At 43.3% G+C, this 20,726-nt stretch overlaps 1 protein-coding gene across 2 annotated transcripts in view; it reads left to right on the top strand.

Moving 5' to 3' along the window:
* Nucleotides 1-20,726, top strand: part of SERINC5 (serine incorporator 5) — a 189,095-nt gene that overhangs the window by 86,262 nt on the left and 82,107 nt on the right. Inside the window, exons 2-3 of one of the 2 annotated variants that reach the window (XM_068535578.1) lie at nucleotides 13,389-13,487; nucleotides 13,901-14,055. Coding sequence is in view for 1 of the 2 variants with exons in the window: in XM_068535577.1 (XP_068391678.1) it covers nucleotides 16,531-16,557 (27 nt within the window). In the remaining variant the exon portion in view is untranslated. Of the gene's footprint in view, nucleotides 1-13,388; nucleotides 13,488-13,900; nucleotides 14,056-16,387; nucleotides 16,558-20,726 lie in introns of those variants that run through there. The other variant, XM_068535577.1, reaches the window with a different exon arrangement.

Raw genomic sequence — 20,726 nt, 5'->3', positions numbered from 1 at the left:
GGTCTGGGAGGATCCCGCATGCCGCGGAGCGGCTGGGCCCGTGAGCCGCAATTGCTGAGCCTGCGCGTCTGGAGCCTGTGCTCCGCAACGAGAGGCCGCGATAGTGAGAGGCCTGCGCACCGCGATGAAGAGTGGCCCCCGCTTGCCACGACTGGAGAGAGCCCTCGCACAGAAGCGAAGACCCAACACAGCCATAAATAAATAAATAAATTAATTTTAAAAAAAAATGTTTAAAAAAAAAAACATCATAAAGACAGTAGCCATACACTAGGAGAAAACACATATAACTGACAAAAGGTTAATAAAGGTAGTGGTAGTAGTATTAATATAATGATGATGACTACGATGATGATAACAATAATAGCAAATATTTATATAAAACTTATATGTCAGACACTCTTTTAAGCACTTTCCAACTTTTTCAATACTTGTCATTGTATTTTTAATTTTTACAACGTGGTGGGTGTAAAATGGCATCTCACTGTGATTTCAATTTGCGTCTTCTGATTATTAAATAATTTGAACATTTTATCTTGTGTTTATGACCATTCCTGTTTCCTCCTCAGTAAAATGCCTTTTTGGCCCAATTTTTAATTTTATTTTATTTTTTAGTTATTTTTAAAAAATTTTATTTAATTTTGGCTGAGATGGGTCTTCGTTGCTGTGCATGGGCTTTCTCTAGTTGGAGCGAGTGGAGGCTACTCTTTGTTGTGGTGCGTGGGCTTCTCATTGCGGTGGCTTCTCTTGTTGCCAAGCACGGGCTCTAGGCACGTGGACTTCAGTAGTTGTGGTATGCAGGCTCAGTAGTTGTGGCTCGCAGGCTCTAGAGCGCAGGTTCAGTAGTTGTGGTGCACAGGCTTGGTTGCTCCACAGCATGTGGTATCTTCCTGGACCAGGAAGGACCTGGACCAGGGCTCGAACCTGTGTCCCCTGCATTGGCAGGCGGATTCTTAACCACTGCGCCACCAGGGAAGTCCCTTGCCCCAATTTTTAAAACGTACATTTTCCTGTCTCATTAACTTCTTAAAAGTTCTTTAAACACTCTAAACTCTATATGTCTTTAATCACTCAGCATATTACTTAGGGCAGCATAGTACAGTTGTTACACACACACACTCAAGCTAGACTGCCTGGGTTCAAATCCCAGTTTCTTCCACTTACTGCTTGCATGACAAAGTTGGGCAAGTTGCTTAAATTCTCTCAGCTTCAATTTCTTCATCTACAAAAAAAAAAAAAGGATATAATAATAGCATCTAACCCTACTAATTCATAAATTCTAGAGAGACCAGACTCTTCATCTGCACTGGTGGGGATAAAAGTTGGTATCACCAGGGACTTCCCTGGCAGTCCAGTAGTTAAGACTCCATGCTTCCACTGCAGGGGGGTCGCGGGTTCCATCCCTGGTCGGGGAACTAAGATCCTGCAGGCTTCATGGTGTGACCAAAAAGAAAAAAAGTTGGTACAGCCACTATGGGAAGAGTTTGCCATTAGCTAATAAAATGCAAACTCCACCACCCAGCAATTCTACACTCCCTTGGACATGTTCACTAAGAGAAAGGGACAAGAATGTGCTGTCAGGGTCTATGACTTTATCCTACAAGGATTTTGACATTCCTTGGGCTTTTGTGATGTCCCCTCTCAAATCAGTGGTTGTGACTCCTCCACCCCTGGTTTTTTTTGTTTTCTGTTTTTGTTTTTTTTAATAAAGTCACACCTGAATATGACTAAAAATTCAACCATGAAATGAGAATTTGATATTGAAACTGCTTCCTCTACCCCACTCCTCCTCATCACTGGTCTTGCTCCTTGGGGACAACTAATTGAATCTCAGTCTGTTTCTGTTTTCAGATCTTTGGGTGGTTAAGTTAATTTGTTTTATGGATACTGGCAGAAAATGAGATTCTTGGGTCAGAGACAAAGGACTTTATTATTCAGAGCACAGCAAGCTGCCTGAGTATCATGTTCATACAAGTTCTCCTTGTCCCCAAGTCCCAAGGAAGGGACACTGGAGGAGTTCAGATGGGTGTGACACATAATGGGTTTACATTACAGCTGAGGAATGCTGAGCTAGAGGAATCAACCTCTTTTACAGTGAGCCTGTTCTTTGTCCTGGAAGGAAACAGTATTTCACACCCCTAAGGTTTCTGGCTGTAAGCACAACCCTGAGAAATGGCCTAAGCAAAAAGCAATCAGGACCTTGTATTTCTGCTTGCATGGAATGTACAGGGATGCTCTGGGCTCAAGGTAGATTACCTCTCCCATCATGTACTCAGCAGCATTCTTCAGAATGGTGGAAACTTGGAAACGACCTAAGTGTCCATCAACAGTAGAATGGATAAATCAATTGCAATTTATTCTTTCAAGGGAATATTATACAGTAGTAAAAATTAATGAACTATAACTACATGCATAATACAATTTAATTTCAAAAACAATTTTCAGGCAAAGAAACTATTCATAGAATATATACAATGAGATTTCATTTATAGAGCGTTCAAAACTGCATACATAGTTGGTAAAACAATACAGAAAAGGAAGTGAATAATTAAGATAAAACTGAGGATACACATTAACTTTGGAGGGGATAGGAAGGGCATACACAGATGTTCCCTTTATTCTTTAAACTGCTACTGATTTACTTTAAGTAAATGACTGTTATATTTCACAGTTAAGCACATATAGACAGGTGTTCCCAAAGCATAAGCTCCTGAGGACTGTTTTAGGGTGGGTGAGTTTTTAACCCCAGCTCATTATTTAGGGTAAGTCTTCTGGCACAGTAGCTCTCTGGCTTTGATCCTTGAGACCCATGAGGAATGGCATTGACTCTTGGGACACCTCACATGGCATACCAGGGCATTTGTTTTGTGTCCTAGTATGCAGTCAATCCTAGAGAATGTTCCATGTGGGCAGTACAAAATTCAGGCTCCATCCCTTTCTTGTCCACCCAACAAAACACTTGGGAATGCAACTGAGGGACAGATAATCTAGAATGACTCTAATTAATTGTTTAAAGTAAAACATTATCAAATACTGGTTTGTTAACTCTTAAATGATGAAACATTTGCCATAGACATCAGAACTGATTGTTTATGTGGTCCCCAGGTGTAAGATCAACCTCCTCTTAAAGAAGTGCCCATTCAACCTTGGGATTTGGAAAATCTGACATTCCTTGGGCCTTTGTGATGTCCCTTCTGAAACCAATATTTGTCCCTCCTGCCTTTGTTTTATAAAGTCACATCTGCATATGTCTAAAAATTCAACCTTAAAAGAAGATTTTGATACTAAAAAGCAGCTTCCTCTACCCCACTCCTTCTCACTACTGGTCTTGCTCCTCAGGGACAGCTTCTTTCAAGCTTTTTTTTTTTTTTTTGAAATTGACAAATAGAAACTATACATATTTAAGGTGTACAATTTGCTATTTTGATACATGTATACATTGTGAAATGATCACTACAATCCAACTCATTAACATATCCATAGACTCACATAGTTACCATTTTCTTTTTATTTTCTTTCTTTTTTTGTGGTGAGAACACTTAAGATCTACCCTCTTAGTAAATTTCATGTATACAATACAGTGTTGCAGAACTTATCCTTCTTGCATAACTGAAACTTTGTACCCTTTGACTAACATCTCCCCAAATTCCTCTATCCCCAACCCCACCCTCCAGCCCCTGGCAATCCCCATCTACTCTCTACTCCTGTAAGTTTAACTATTTAAATTCCATATTTAAGTGAGATCATGCAGTATTTGTCTTTCTGTGCCTGGTTTATTTCACTTAGCATAATGTCCTACAGGTCCATCCATGTTGTCTCAGATGGCAAAATTTCCTTCATTTTAAGGCTGAATACTATTCTGTTGTGCATATATACACATTTTTTTTTATCAATTCGTTCATCAGTGGACATTTAGGTTGTTTCCATATCTTAGCTATTGTAAATAATGCTGCAGTAAACATGAGAGTGCAGATCTCTCTTCCATATCTAGATTTCATTTCCTTTGGCTATATACCCAAAAGTAAGATTTCCAGATCATAAGGTAGTTCTATTTTTAATTTTTTGAAGAAACTCCACACTGTTTCCCATAATGGCTGTACCAGTTTACATTCCCACCACCAGTGCACAAAGTTTCCTCAGGAACAACTTCCTGAATCTCAGTGTTTCTGTTTTAGCTCTTTGGACAGTCACCTCCTTATCCAAAACTAACACCCCCATATCGGTATTTTCATGCTGCCATCTCTCTGGCTCTCTCTCTTCTGCATTCCTCTTCCATTTATAAGGAGCCTTATGATTACATTGGGCCTGCCCAAATAATCCAGGATAATCTCCTCATCTCTGGGGCAGCTGATTAGCAATTTTAACTCCATCTGCAAACTTAATTCCCCTTTGCCATGTAACCTCACATATTCACAGGATCCTGGGATTGGGATGTGGACATCTTTGAGGACCCATTAGTCTGCCTACCACAACTCCCAACTCAGTCAGACAAGGGTATTAATGGCTCTACCCTCCCTTTAACCCTCTCGCCTCAAACCTCCCATCCTCTGACTTCTCTCATCTACACTTAGACATCACCAAACTTTCTGTCATTTACATACTGTTCTGTACCCATAATTAAACCACTTATACAACGTTCATGGATTCATTCTAAAATCTGAAAAATCAGTACCTTACTTTCTTGTACTGTATAATTCTAGGCTCAAAGTAATTTCCCCTCAGAATTTTGAAGGTGTTGCTCCGCTGTGTTACTAACATCCAGTGTTGCAAATGAGATGTCTGGTGCTAATCTGATTTTATCTGGGGGAGTAGGGGTAGGGAGAACGCTGTTCCCAAGTATTTTATCCACAGGAGGTTGGGTGGGGGTGATGATGGGAGTAATTTACTGCTATTTAGGAATTTCTATTAATTTTCTTGCTTTTTCATGGAGTGTCATCCTGGCCCTCTCTTGTCTCTAAAGGGCCTCTCCAGGGTTCTTTTTGTCAAACTAGTGCCCTCCCTGGGAGCATCTCCCTGGCTTGTGGCTTGTACTGTAGGTAGCAGCTTCCCCACCCAGCCTCATGCACCACCGTTTTCCTCTTCCAGCTTTCTATCTTTCAGAAACTGTCCATATCTCTCATCCACTCTTATTTGCTTTAATGTGGGGAACTCGTTCCTTTTATTCCTTTACTATCATTTTAAAGGAATAAATGTAAGATACCTATCTTACACCACTAAGATAACTTGAAATTGATTAAAGACGTAAATATAAGACTCGGGACTTCCCTGGTGGTCCAGTGGGTAAGACTCTGTGCTCCCAATGCAGGGGGCCTGGGTTCGATCCCTGGTCGGGGAACTAGATCCCGCATACATGCCGTAAGTAAGAATCCACACACCACAAATAAGAAGCCCACGTGCCACAACTAAGACGTCCGCATGCCGCAACTAAAGATCCTGCATACTTCAATGAAGATCCCACGTGCCACAACTAAGACCCAGTGCAGCCAAAATAAATAAATAAATATTTTTTTTAAAAAATAGTTGAATTCTTAATTATAAATAAATAAGAGACCTGAAATCATAAAACTCCTAGAAGAAAACATAGGGAAAAAGCTCCTTGACTTTGGTCTTGGCAATGATTTCTTGGATATGACACTTAAAGCACAAACAACAAAGGCAAACAAACAAACGAACAGACAAAAAACAAATGGGCCTATATTAAACTAAAAAGCTCTGCACAGCAAAATAAACTACCAACAAAATCAAAAGGCAACCTATGGACTGGAAGAAAATATTTGCAAAACATACATCTGATAAGAGATTAGTATCCGAAATATATAAGGAACTCAAACGCAATAGTAAAAAATTAAATAATTTGATTAAAAAATGGGCAATGGACCAGAATACATATGTTTCCAAAGAAGATATTTGAATGGCTAACAGGTACATGAAAAGCTCAACATCACTAATTATCAGGAAGAAATGCAAATCAAAACCACAGTGAGATATCTTGTCACACTTGTTAGAATGGCTGTTATGAAAAGGACAAGAGAACAAGTGCTGGCAAGGATGTGGAGAAAAGGGAACCCTCCTACACTGTTAGTGAGAATGTAAATTGGTACAGTCACCGTGGAAAGCGTTATGGAGGTTCCTAAAAAAAATTAAAAATAGATCTACCATATGATTCAGCAATTTTACTTCTGAGTATATATCTCAAGGAAGTGAAATCACTATCTGGAAGAGATACCAGCACCCTCATATTCATCTCAGCATTATTTATAATAGTCAAGACATGGAAAAAACCTGAGTGTCTATCAATGGATGAATGGATAAAGAAGCTGTGAGATATATAATAGAATATTATTCAGCCACAAAAAGGGAAATCCTGCCATTTGTGACAACATGGATGGAACTTGAGGGTGTTATGCTATGTGAAATAAATCTGACAGAAGACAAATTCTGTATGATCTCACTTATATATGGAATCTAATAAAACTGAATTTACAGAAAAAACAAATGTAGATATTGTGAAAGAGGGGAGATAAATTCTATTACTAAATCTGCCACTTTGAACCCCAAACCTCTTCCCTTTTGTTTTGTTTTGTTTTTCTTTTTAATATTTATTTATTTATGGCTGTGTTGGGTCTTCGTTTCTGTGCGAGGGCTTTCTCTAGTTGCGGCAAGCGGGGGCCACTCTTCATCGCGGTGCGCAGGCCTCTCACTATCGTGGCCTCTCTTGTTGCGGGGCACAGGCTCCAGACACGCAGGCTCAGTAATTGTGGCTCACGGGCCCAGCTGCTCCGCAGCATGTGGGATCTTCCCAGACCAGGGCTCGAACCCGTGTACCCTGCATTGGCAGGCAGATTCTCAACCACTGCACCACCAGGGAAGCCCCTTCCCTTTTGTTTTAAAATTATTTCACCAGAACAAAAATATAAGACAAACCTCACTGTATGAGCTGTCCTTATTCTGAGGTGCCCTGTGACCCCTTGTCCTGATTTGGACATAAGAGCAGAAATAAGGCACTAGGTTTAAGTTTGGAAATCAATGGGACATGATGGGTTTCCCTTACCCCTGCCTCCCATCACATAAGAGCTGGTAGTTCTTGGCTCAGGCACTTCCCTGAAACCCAGGGGCCCCAGTATCAACTATGGTAAAACAGAAGCCCAGGAGTTTATACCTTAACATTTTGATTCCATCTGAACTAACAACTGTTCAAAGGCCTGTTTGCCCCCAGCACTCCCTGTGTAACTGACCCCTAAAGTTAGAGAACTCTGATTAGGTTATCAATGAAAAAATGTTGCCTGCCATATCAGTAAACAAAGGATGTTGCAGCCATCAAAGCCATGACATTACAGGGCCCCAAGAGTGAGCCCTGAGGGAACTCAGGATAGAAACAGGATGCCTGCCATCTAGCAGTCAACTGCTGCAGTCCCTCCGGACGGTGCACCCTGAGGAGACTCAGGACGAGAAAGCACAGGATACTGGCCCCAGATAGCTGAGGTGTATACCAAAGGAATGATTTCAGTGAGCCCAGACTCTTGCATCTTCCCGTACATAGAAAAGCGCTAAATGCCTTAACTTGAGATGGCTGGTTTTCTTTAACTAACAGTAATCTTCTGATGTTGTGACTACCTGGTCTTTCTTGTAAAAACGCCTATATATCCTGGCTCCTCCCTTACCTCTTCTGAGTAGTCCCTTAAAGCTATCTGAGAGGCTGTGTCCCGGGCTTAAGTCCTCAGTTTTGTCCGCCAAATAAGACATAATTGTCAACTTTTAGGTTGTGCATTTTTTTCAGGTGACAGGGTTAAGGTATTGTCTCCTCTTGGAGATTCCCATGGAGCAGGGCTTGAGGAAAGATGGTGACAACATCACCTATGGACCAGGGTCTGGGCTGATCGCCACCCTGCATCTGGTTGCAGTGGACATATAGGTAGGGTCAGCATCTGGCATTCTTAAAGACATAAAAGCCAAAAGGCTTTACATCTACTGGTATTTTTTTCTCCCAATCACTGAACCTCACACCTATTCTTAGGGTAGAAGCTAAAACATTCTACTCTGTCTCCTACTTTTCCAAAAGTCTCTGTGTTCCAGAGGGATTTAAAAATAACAGCAGCAGGAAACCTAGTACTTCTAAAAGGGAAAATCTCCCCAAGTTATCTCAGGATAAAGGTATGAAGTCATCACTATTAACCTTTCCGGGGCTAGAAGGTAAATCTGGAGACTGACTACGTACAGCACAGGCCTTTCACAAATTGGTATCTAAGGTTTTCCTTGGGGGAGATTTTAGTCGAGACTTTTCTCTGCTAAATGGACAGTCTTATGCTTTCCTCCTTCCCTTGTCTCTACCGCTCCACCTTCAAGTCTACAATGTGGCCTTAACTCTGCATTTCTACTAATTGCCCCTATGTCCCAGCAAGATAAATAAATAAATAAAAATTGGTGCTTGTTCCCTGCCTCAGTTTACTGTGACTCAAGCCACACACCCCCATTTTGGATTTCATACTTTGAGGGGTGGGTCAGAAATGAATGTGCCTAAGGCTCCATTTGCTTCTTCAAAAAATGTAGTCCAATTATGGAATAGAAGCCCACTGCTTTTATATAAAGCAAAGGAATAGGAGTGTTTAATCTTGCTTTCAACCTGTTAGAATCAGCATGGGAGAAAACACAGAAAAATATTGAAAATTGTTGATTGATGATGTCAGTTCAATAAATGCATTCTTTTTTTCCCCCTTAAAGCAGCTGTTTTTTAGAACTTTTCATTTGGGCTTCAGAGTTATTAACTTTCTTCACTTGGTGTATTTCCCTTCCTTTTGCATTAAAGAGGGAAACAAAAATGAAATGTTCTTTGAAGTTTTTCTTACAATTTTTCTCAGCCATTTAAAATTCCCCTACTGTTGAATCTAAAATGCTCTTCTGCAACTGAAATCCTATTATGAATAAAGAAGCTGGATTGTCTTTCTGTGGAACCTCAGGAAGCTTCTTTTGCTTTTCCAGTCTTCACAGAACAGTGTAAACACCTTTCAAGTGAAACCCTCAATGAAAGCCTTTTATTGATTTTCATGAAACTATATGGTTTCACAGGCATTTAACTGGCCATGATTCTTTTAAAACCAATCACCTCCAAGGATCGCTTACTTCAAAGGATGCATCTTATGAAGCAAATTTAAAACAAATCAGCAGGAGTAGTCCCTTTAAATACACATTAAAAAGATAAGACAACACAAAGTGCTCTTATTTGAAGAAATGGGCTCACCTCTTGTTCTTCTGCTCAGGAAATTAATTAGAGTGGATTAACCAGGAAAACTGAAAAGGATGCCTGCTCTCTTTTTTGTCCCCCTCCCAGCCCCCCAAACCCCAACCTCCAACCTCAAGCTTTTCTGAATGTGTTTACTTGAAATCAGGAAATGGAAAGTTTTCTGGATTGAGTTTTAAAACCAAAGAAGTCAAAATAATTTTCCTTGGTATGCAGAAGAACAGAAATGAGTTGTTTTCAGAAATGTTTGTTAAAGTTCATAATACGATTGAATAGTGATTGTAATAATTATTTGCCTGATTTACCCAAATGTTTATTTCTAAGAGAAGAAATTGGAAACTTTCGAAAATCTACTCAAAGACAACTATATAGATTATTAAGTTAGAGATGCAAAGCCTCTCTAAACATTCCTACTGAGTTTTCTTAGAAAGAGGTAACAAAATCTGAGTGTAAATGATACATCTCAGAGATGGGGGTGTGTGGGAAATATATACATATTATATATGAATAATATACATATATATTCTTTCCATTGATATGAAGACTAGGCCTTTAGTCCAAGAGGACTTTAAAAAATATTAATTTGTTCCCAGAAGGGTTGAGCAATGCTGAAAAACCTGTTGAACAACGCTCTACCCTCTTCATTAACTTGGAATTTGGGTTCCCTGGGGTGTTATATAGGAGTATATTCCTTTGTATTATTTACACTCAAAGGACTTTCCAAGCAAATTAATAATGTGAAATGGATTAAAGGGAGAATCTTTAAAATACTGAGACAAAACTTTTAAAGCACCCATTTGAGTTCTGAAGAATCATTAGTTTTCTCTAAGTACAAAATAACTGAGGATGATTACAAAAGATTTCTCCGGTTTCCCAAAGCATTTACCCTAAAAATCTTGACTAGGCAACACATTGTTAGCTTATTTGTTGTCTTAGTTGAATTTGGAAAAATAAAAGCACACTTCTTTAAAAATTTTCTAAATGGGAATTAGTGGAGTAATATTCAATTTTCTTTCTGTGTTTGGATAAAGAGATAAAAAGAAAATGATTTTAAGCAGGAGTTAAAGCAAATAGGCTTAGGAACAGGAGCTGGGGGCCCCAGTGACCTCAGAAGCTTGCAGCTTCAGTGGCCTAGAGGGACAGAAGCCAGGCCAGAGAGAGTTCAGGAGAGTGGAGCACCAAACTTTGTTTTCTAGAAGTTTTAAGATGAAGAAAAGAGGAAAAGGTGGTCGCTGAGTTGAAATGAGGTTTTCGTTTGTTGTTTAATTTAGGAGAAATCTGACCATGTTTGGAGCTTGAGAATGATTCAGTAGAAAGCAAAAGCTTAAAATGCTTGGAAGAGGGACTTCCCTGGTGGCGCAGTGGTTAAGAATCCGCCGGCTAATGCAGGGAACATGGGTTTGAGCCTTGGTCCGGGAAAATCCCACATGCTGTGGAGCAACTAAGCCCGTGCGCCCCAACTACTGAGCCTGCGCTCTAGAGCCCACGAGCCACAGCTACTGAAGCCCATGCGCCTAGAGCCTATGCTCTGCAACAAGAGAAAGCCCGTGCACAGCAATGAAGACCCAATGCAGCCAAAAATAAATAAATAAATTTATTAAAAAAAAAAATGCTTGGAAGAGAGAAAGTCGAGGAGACAGGAGGTAATGGAATTAAAGGTAGGATGAGGGTACAACAGAATGATTAGAGTTAAAAAGAAAGATGAATAACTTTTAAGTTAAGCAGGTCAAGGAAGGTCAATATAGGGTTAAAAGAAGGGGTTTGGCGTCCCAAGGTTCTGATGTATTCACCAAAGCAAGGGAGAAAATCAAGAAAGAGGACTCCAGAAAGCCAGATATCCAAGAAGAGAGTAGCAAGGGGAATGCCAGGATGGCAGCCATCAGTAGCAGCCTGGAGGGATCCAGATTGCAGTAGCTTGGAGATGTCTGCCAGAAAGAAAGGACTCTTGGGGAAAATGGAATTGATAGATTATCTGACATGGTTGCTTATCTGGGAGAAAAGAATTATGACAGATCAGATGGACAAATGGAGAAAAATCAAAATTAGGTAGAAAGAAAACCATGTGAGTCAAACACAACTCCAGACACTTAATACATGCTGGGTGCTATTTAAGTGCTTTAATCTGTATACTTTTATTAATCCTCTGCATTTAAAGAGGAAGAAACTGAAGTACAGAGAGAAGTCACTTGCTTAAAATCACAGACCTAATAAGCGACAAAAGCAAAGGTCTGATCTCAGGGTCTGGCTCCAGAGTCTCTAACCCTAACCACTAGAATATACTGCCTCTCCAGGAAAGGGGGATGGGAATGAAAAATAAAAAGAGACAAGAAAGAAATGCTATTATTATACACCATGTGGCTATGCAATGAATAATTTTTACTAGCCAGTTACATATTAATTTATGAAATTAATTACACATTATTTTATGAAAAGTGATATAATTAGATTGGCAAGATAGCAGATAGACGTGCTCAGTGGGTTAAGCTTTCAGCCCACATGAAACATAAAAGATAATACACAAGAAATATAGTCAACAGATCAGGAAATAACAGCATAAAAATATTATTTAAAAATATGGAGTTGTGACTTCCCTGGCAGTCCAGTGGTTAAGACTCCGTGCTTCCACTGCAGGGGGCATGGGTTTGATCCCTGGTCAGGGAACTAAGATCCCTCATGCCGTGTGGCGTGAAAAATAATAATAATAAAAAAGTAAATAAATGTTAAAAAAATATGGAGGTAATAAGGAAAAACTGCTGAAGTAATTGAAAGTGGTTGCCTCTGGGGAAGGGACTGAAAGGAAGGATGTGGAGAAGGGAGATGCTACTTCTTATTTTATGTTTTGTAATATTTGTGACATTTAAAATACATTGTACATATATTAATTTAATAGAAATAAAGGAGAATGCAATTACCATAAGGAGCGGGGCGGGGGCACTATAGCAGCCTACTGTTTTTTGCCTGGGTCCCAAATTTATAGCTATTTGTTTCTAAATGAATACTTCATTGTTTACTTGTAACTGAAATTAATTAAACTTTCACTACTAGACTGAGATCCCTAGAGCTTTATAAGTGAAGATTGGAGAAATTTCTTCTTTTATATTTAAATACCAATAACACATCACTAGGTTTTTTTTTCAAAGTTGAGAAAATTTTAGGGAATTAGAATAATTAATTTTATTGGCTTTTAAGCCATTTCTTGAACTGGAAATTAAATTTGTAATGAAGTTTTCTAAATTCAAAGTTAAAAAAAAGCAAATGTATGACGATTTTTTTACTTTAATAACATATGTATATAACTATTGTTTTCAGTTCAGTGAGTGGTGTCTTTAAGCTCAACAGTGGCTTCTTCCTAAAAAGGAAAAACCAAATAAAAATCTTTAAATTCAGGAGGGGAAAAAAGCAAATTATAAGCTGGTTATTTATAATATGCCATAAATATACATATATAATTAAATCGTATAAAAGGAGCTAATTTAGTTAATTTAAGAACATTTTTGTGGGGGGAATATTTCACATGGTCTGCCAAGAGCTACAGTCTATTGAAACAGGTCTATTACTGCTTGTTCCTGAAAAATCCACATCAAAAGGGATGGACTGTAAAATTACCTTCCTGTTAGGAACAGTGTACAACTGTCTTTCTTGAAAAGGCCTGCAGAGTACTTAAAATAAAATTAAGGTGCCACTGTTTTATGTTATGTCTACTGACATTACCTCTATTCTTTTTAACTGACCACAGATGCAAAGGATACTATGGACCAGACCTTAAATAGTAAGTGCGAAGCCCTCAGAGCCAGGAAAGGAGTAAACCTTCAGACCTAGCGTAAAGAAAAAAATGTTGCCAGCCATTCCATTTCTACAGGGATCAAGCCATTAGCCACTGTCACCCACCAACAATGCGCCCTGAGGGGACTTCAGGATGGAGAAAAACAGGAAGCATTCTGCATTTTGCCTCTAGATAGTTAAGATGCGTATCTAAGGAAAAACATCCTGGCCCCTATATAGTTAAGAAGCACATCTACGGAAAAATTTCAAGAACCCCAGATTCTTGTATCTTCCCATTCATAGAAAAGTATTAAAATAATTAACTTGAGATGTCTGTTCTTTGTGATTAGCAGTAATATTTTTATGTTTGACTACATGTTTTTTTTTTTTCCAGCAAAAAATTCACATATATCCTGGCTCTTCCTTTATCTCTTTGGAGCAATTCCCCAATTTGGAGTTATCTGAGAGGCTGTCTCCTGGGCTATGGTCCACAGTAAGTTCTCTGAATACAACTCAACTCACTTTACATTGTACGTTTTTCTTCTGGTCAACAATAGTCATATTCCTTTGAGATTTTCCAGCAGGGAGGAGGAATCAGCCTGCATAGATTATTTGTTATTGTCTTTTTAACTCGTTTGTTAATACCAGTCAGGGCTACTATTTAGTCAGTGCTTATGAGGGCCAGGCCCTGTACCACATGGTCTGTAGGGGTGAGTTTAATGCACTATCAGTCCCCGTTTTGCAGATGATAAAACTGAGGCTCAGAGGTCACCCAGCGAGTTCTTGGTGGAGTTAAAATTTACAACTTTATGGCTCCAGAAGCTCAGGCTTCTACTATGCTTTTTGGGTACCTTGGGCACAGTCTACATATCCTCCAGTTATTAAGTCATATTCTCTCTTTGCCAGGCTGATGTTAATATTGTCACAGAATCCTCCCATGTTGGCATCCATTTGGAAAAAAAGAGTTCAGGATTCAGGAGGCCTGGATCCTACTACCAGCTCTGCCTGTAACCCAGTGGTGCCTGATGAGGGATCTCATCTTCCTGAGCTCCTCCTAAAAGGTGAGGAGACCTTGTAGTCCCAGCAGGCTCAAACTTAGGTAGATTTCACATCTTCCCCCTCCCCAGAAGCTGCCTGGCTCTTCCCAGGGGAGCGGAATCTTCCGGCACACAAGTAATCTCCCAGGGCAAGAAATGGGGTCAGAGTGACCACCCCAGCCGACAGTGAACCTAACTAGACAGTCTTGGTGAGATCCTTGGCTTCTGATGAATCATAGGCTGCCACCAAGCAGGTGGCTGCACTGGTCTGATACTGCTTATGCTTTTTTTTTTCTTTTTAATACTATTATTAAAAAAATTTTGGGCTTCCCTGGTGGCGCAGTGGTTGAGAGTCTGCCTGCCGATGCAGGGGACACGGGTTCGAGCCCTGGTCTGGGAGGATCCCACATGCCGCGGAGGAACTGGGCCCGTGAGCCACAACTACTGAGCCTGCGCGTCTGGAGCCTGTGCTCCGCAACGAGAGGCCGCGACAGTGAGAGGCCCGCGCACCGCAATGAAGAGTGGCCCCCGCTTGCCGCAACTAGAGAAAGCCCTCGCACAGAAACGAAGACCCAACACAGCCATAAATAAATAAATAAATTTATTTAAAAAAAATTTTTTATAGTTAGAGCCAACTGTCATTACTTTCCATGGTTCTGAATAGGGCCTGCTCCATTATTTCTCTTCCTCTAAACGCTGGCAGCTGAGATTCTAGGAGCTTCTGTTACTCACCCGGGCCCTTGGACTCTTTAATCAATAGAAATTGGTAAGAAGTCAGAGGAGAATTTCAGGCAAGGCTTTATTGGGGCTGGAGCTGCAGCATCAGGGAGCAAAAGCAAGAAACAGGTACCCTTGCCAGCTCTCGGAGTGAAGCTGCTTGGGTCCTTAAATGGGGTAACAACAGGGATGCATGGGTGGGTTTTGCAGGAGACATACATTACATGGTCTGTCCACCTCTTTGGTGGTGCAGTGGACAGGATCATGCACAGTACCATGCTTCAGCTCCTGGCACCTCAACAACTTGTGGTTTGTTTCTGGTCTTTTTGTATCCTATTGCTCAGCTTTGCCTCAACTGTGCATGTGTGCAGTTATTTTTAGTCACATAATTTTTTTGTATCCTATTGCTCAAGGAGACGTTTGTCCAGGTGCAAGCACTCTTGTAGAGGATCCCAGTTCCCAGCCTGCCTCAATTCTAGGAGATCTTGTGCTGCTCCTAATCCAAGGATTGGTTTCCATGCGACTTTCCTCTTAGTCTCCACCTCCTAAACTGCCCTTAAAGACACTACTTTGCCAAAGGCTTAAGGTCAAGCTTTGTATCATGCCCGAGGGGATCAGACACGTGGATTCCAGTCCCAGTATTGCTTCTTCAGCATTGCTGTTAAGCTTAGGGCAAGTTATTTAACCTGTGTGTTAAATAATAGACCTGTTGCCTCATTTCTAAAATATATACTGTAATGCTTATTTTAAGGAGTAAAAAGGCCTTGGCACAAAGTTTGTAATAACAGAAATTCCTCTTCTTGGGAAAGTGGCCGCGAGGAGAGAAGATTTGGGTAGGGAGATAAACTAGGGGCACCCTCTCTGTCTTCTGCATGTAACAAACAAATATAGGGAACCCTTTTTTAGTGGAGTCGGGCGAGAGGAAGTAGGGATGCAAACCAAGTCCCTGGGCCGGGATGCGCTCTTAACGCGGGTGGTGGGGGAGAGATTGGAAAATAGATCAATATTCAGGGAAGCACAGAAAGGGTTCTCCCAGGATCCCCCAAGTGCCATGGTAACGTCAGGGCAGGACAGCCAAGCCCAGGGATTCGAAGCTTGGGCCGAGGGAACTTTCCCAAAAGTTGAGAAATTTTCTTGGCAGATGAGGGAGATAAAGGGATTTCTGGAACAGGGATCCCGTGGATATCCCAGTTTGGCGCGAGGCGCAGCACAGACCACCACCCGGCCACCCCTATTGCGCCTGTGCAGTGCAGGACACTCAGAATCGCTCACTAAGGGCTCCAAGGTTTATTGGAGTCAGCAACCAGCTCTTCCACCAGAGCCGGGGACTAGGGGCGCCGCGCTCTCCTGGGTTGGGGACCGAGCGCCGCCAGGCCGGCGTAGGAGCCCGGTAATACCTGGCCGGCGCGTTGGAGGACAGACTTCGCAGTCCAGCGCTGCACCGGGAAGTGATGACCACCACCCACCGCCTGACGCCAGCGGAAGCATGAGCCCGGAGCTGGCGGGCTCGGAGGCGGTGCGCCCGGGAAGGGGCGGGCACGGGGCGGGGCTGCGGGCGGCCGCCGCGGCTGGAGCGGGCGAGTGGGGCGGGGCCTGTGGTGGCGGGGCGGGGTTTGGCGGCAGTTGTTTTTACCAAGGCCACAGTGCTTCGCGTTCAGCTGGGGCTACGCCGCGTGGAGGCGTGAGCGGGTTTGCAGAGGGACGCTCGAGGCCGGAGGGAGCCAGGAGGGCCAGAGGGAAGCTGGGAGCCGGCAAGCGCGCTGGTGGTGGTCGGCCGCCACGATGTCAGCGCAGTGCTGTGCGGGCCAGGTGAGCCGGGAGAGACAGGTCGGGAGACCGGGCCAGGAGCCGAGGCAGCGCGGGCTTCTCTGGGTGCACGTCCCAGCTCCGCCGCCGCAAGTGGGGTGGGTGACCCTGCGCCGCCTGGGTGAGTGCTCCGGGCCGGAGCGCGGCGCTCGGCCTTCGGGGAAAACCGTGTGCCGCGGCGGGCGGGCCAGAGGGACACGGGGAAGCCCTAGAGGCTACACCAGGTCTTCCCGTTCGGCCTTAGGAACTTCGCTTAGGGCGGGGCGGGCAGGGTTCGGGCGAAGGATCCCGACTGTTTCAGGAGGGTGTCGCCTCCTCCCCAGAACACGAGTGTGTGGTGCTGAGCTCCGTAGGCCACCTGGCTCTGCCAACCCGATGAACCCAGGAGAAGACGTGGGTTTGGGCAACCACTCCTTTTCCATGCCCTGAACGAAACTCGGGTCGTATGGCCCAGACGGGTTGCGCTTGACATCTCGCAAGGCTCTAGAGCAGTGGCTCTTTTTCTTCGAGAAAGTCTGGAAGACTGCTTTCCAAACCGCGGTGCTCAGATCTGGGCGCTGGGAAGACTCAGCCCTGCTTCCTGAGTCTCCCGACCCAACCCTGGCTGGACCCAAACGCGGCTGATTGGGTAGAGCGCGAGCCTTCCCATCCCTCCTTTCAGCTGAACTTGCCCGAGCCTGTTTTGTAACTCTCGCCTGTTAAACTCATGAGATCTTAAAACACCTGTGTCCGCTTGGGACAGGCGTCTTCTACCGGTTAGTAGTGCATCAGGGCATAATTAGTAGTAGTTTTTAACCTTTAATGTTGATTTCACTCCTTCCTGCAGAGTTAGAAAAAAAAGAAGTAGGTAAAGCCTTCCGCACGTCGCGCTCCTTCCTTCCTAGCCGTATTGATTATCAGCATTTCTGTACAGTTTTAATGGTGCGTTTTCTCAAATGAGTCTAACTCCGGAGGGCATACCGGGCTGTTTTTGCTTCTTAATACATTCAGCCTTGCGACAATCAGAGGCCAGCCCGTAACTGATGCAGGGGTTAAGCTGTGGGTTTCTCTAACCCGCCGATTACACTGATAGATAATCCGTCCTCTTTCCAGTGGCCGTGTGAAGTTATCACTTGGTTTTTGAGGTCTAATACTGTACTTGGCATGCATTCAAGCTGGCCTTTTCAGAGATGAGGAAATTGAGGTTTTAAACTTGAGGTGGAATGCCTTGCCCTGAGTCAGGCAAGGCGACAGGAGGACATTTAACACCTTCTCAGGGCTTTGGAGACCAACGTGGCCGGGAAAAGGCTGTTTTCAGAATATTCCAAATGTCAAGAAAGCTTTGCATAATCGTTCATGGTTGTTATTTTGAGATAGTTCTAATTTGATGTGACACTTCATTATATAGTGATTACGTTACAAGTATTTCGGGGCACCTATTCTCCAGTCCCTTGAAAGCCCCTTGAGGTTTTCTGTGGCTCCCAGCAGGTGATTTAGGGCTCTGAAAATTATTGCCAGTACTCAAGTGGGTCTTGTAAAAGAATGATTGGTATGGTTGATATTTTGGCAGGGTTTCCTGACTTGTTTCTTTTTGTTTGTTTTAAAGTGAGAACTTTTAAATTTTATTTATTTATTTATTTTTTGGCTGCGTTGGGTCTTCGTTGCTGCACGCAGGCTTTCTCTAGTTGCGTGAGCGGGGCCTACTCTTCATCGAGGTGCACGGGCTTCTCATTGAGGTGGCTTCTCTTGTTGTGGAGCACAGGCTTCAGTAGTTGCAGCAAGCGGGCTCAGTAGTTGTGGCACACGGGCTTAGTTGCTCCACGGCATGTGGGATCTTCCCGGACCAGGGCTCGAACCCATGTCCCCTGCATTGGCAGGCGGATTCTTAACCACTCCGCCACCAGGGAAGTCCTCATGACTTGTTTCTGAAATCCCCCTCTCAGGACTTTGGAAAGAACCAAATCCTGGCCGTTCATCACAGGAAAATTAACTTCTGCTTTCTAGGGACTGCTTGAGGCTTCACTGTGGTGGCTCTCAACACAGGGAGGGGGTGATGACACTATAATTTCGTATGAATGGGGCTGTTAAGTTTGCATTAAAAAAAAAATGCAGCACTGTCAGAAGATATCTAAGTCTGTGAATCCTTTGCAAACATTTTTTGAGCACCTGTGCATTGTTTTTCCCTACATCACTTATGACATCAACGTACGGGTTTTTTGTTTTGTTTTTACCCCCGCACCAGCCAGTTTCCCAGCTCTCCAGATAGTAACTGGCTGTACAACAATTCAATTCTGACACTACCTGGAGTTAGTATCCCACAGGTTAGGGGTCCGCCCTCCTCCCCCTTCCCTCCCCCGCACACTCCAGCTACCAATCACAAGTCTTCTGGGCCTCCCACACTGGGGTGGAAGACCGAATAAATATTTCTAATCATATCACAATATCACAGCGCCTACTGTGTGCCAACAGCTGGAGATACGGCAGTGGGCCAGGCAAACATCATCTCTGCCCTCAGTGACTGGGGTTGGGTGGCATTTCATAAGCATGCAAGCAGTGAAACAGCAAGTACTGGTACTGTCACAGGTCCTGGTGGCAGAGTGGCTTTGGGTAGGGTTGCTGGGGAAGTCTGTCTGAGAAGATGCCCTTGGAATTGAGACCGATAAAGGAGGAGAGGCACCCACATCAGGGCCTGGGTAGGGAGGCTTCCAGGGTGTTGGAGGAAAAGAAGTGGTCACCTTGGGTGCTGTGAAGACTTGACTGTCAGGGACTGGCATGGAGAGAGAGCAGTCAGAGCTGGCCACCCGGTGAATACTTTTAAGCTGCCTCCTCCTGCGTGTGAGCAGTGGTCTGGGCTTCCGCAGTGAGCCCAAATTCTTCTTGACGGAGCTTGAATCCTGGCAACCTGCTGTTGCCCTAGGCCAAGGAGGGGAGAGTGTGGTACCTTAATTTAGGGCGTCGTGGTGCTTACGGTGGGGCGTCACTGGCTTCTGGGCATATTGTAGAGGTAGAGCTGGACTTTTACATGGGTTAGAAGTGGGGGGTGGGAATGAGAGCATTGGCTCTTCCTTGAAGGGAGGAAGACATTTGGCAAGGAAAACCCATAGTTTTCTTCTCGCTCTGTCACATTTGAGATGCCTATTATAAATTAAATGGAGATGGCAAGTCATCAGTTGGATTTTTAAGTTGGGAGAAGTTTGAGGTTGGAGATAGAAATTTGGGGGACTTTAACTGATACTGTCAGAAACAATGTGTAACCCAGAAAAGAGCCTGGGCTTTGGACTCAGGTCTGGATTTGAATTGGGAAATCTGGACACGGAGGGGTGGTGTGACTGTGCACGTCACTTACCCTCAGTTAACCTCAGTTTTCCTCCGTGGTTGAATGGGTATGATAATACCTCCTAGGGTTATTATGAGTATTACATGCGATAATGTCTCTCGTACAGGGTTTGGCACAGAGTAAGGAACCCCCAAGATCTTAGTGACCATTATCCACCTCTACCTGGACAGTCTCCGGGTCATTTTATCTTTGCATTGACCCTGATATACTTAGATTTTGCTTAGGCCGTTGGCTGATCGGTGCTAATGGAAGCAGAGGTCACAGGACAGTGGTTACTCGACACCTTCTGGGTATCCAGCACTGTGGTAAGGCCCCTGGGCACTGGGTGATTAACAAAGTGCGTCCTTGCTCTCCTGGAACTTAAGGGCTAGTTGGGGATTGGAAGTGTGGGGGAAGCTCACTGCAGAAAGTGACAGGACACCCTGTCAGAGGTGAAATGAGATGTGTAATTGGAAGATCTAGACACCTCGTCAAGGCAATTTGAGAGTAAGGCTTGGCAGTGTTTACTCCAGGCAAGTATAAGCATTAATGATAATAGTAACAATAGCTGAAGCTTATTTCATGCCCACGAGTGTGCTGTTTTTACCTACGTTATATCACTCATTCTCCACAGCAACCCTATGGGGTCGGGGAATGTCCTAATTGGCCTCCTTTTGCAGGTGAGGCAACTGAAGTGCAGAGAGATAAATTAACTTGACTGATATTTACATGGTGGTGGAGCCAGGCCTTCAACACTGGTCCACCTGACTCGAGTTGGAGCTCCTAACTGGGAAACTGTTATTCCTTATTATTCTAAATACAGTATGAATAAATCATGAGGAACTGTTGCTCATTGTTGTTGCTTATAATGGCCCTA

Source organism: Eschrichtius robustus, chromosome 2, assembly GCF_028021215.1.
Source record: "Eschrichtius robustus isolate mEscRob2 chromosome 2, mEscRob2.pri, whole genome shotgun sequence".
Lineage (NCBI taxonomy): Eukaryota > Metazoa > Chordata > Mammalia > Artiodactyla > Eschrichtiidae > Eschrichtius > Eschrichtius robustus.
The sequence above is the reverse complement of the archived record's forward strand: the minus strand, read 5'-3'. Positions and strand labels throughout refer to the sequence as shown.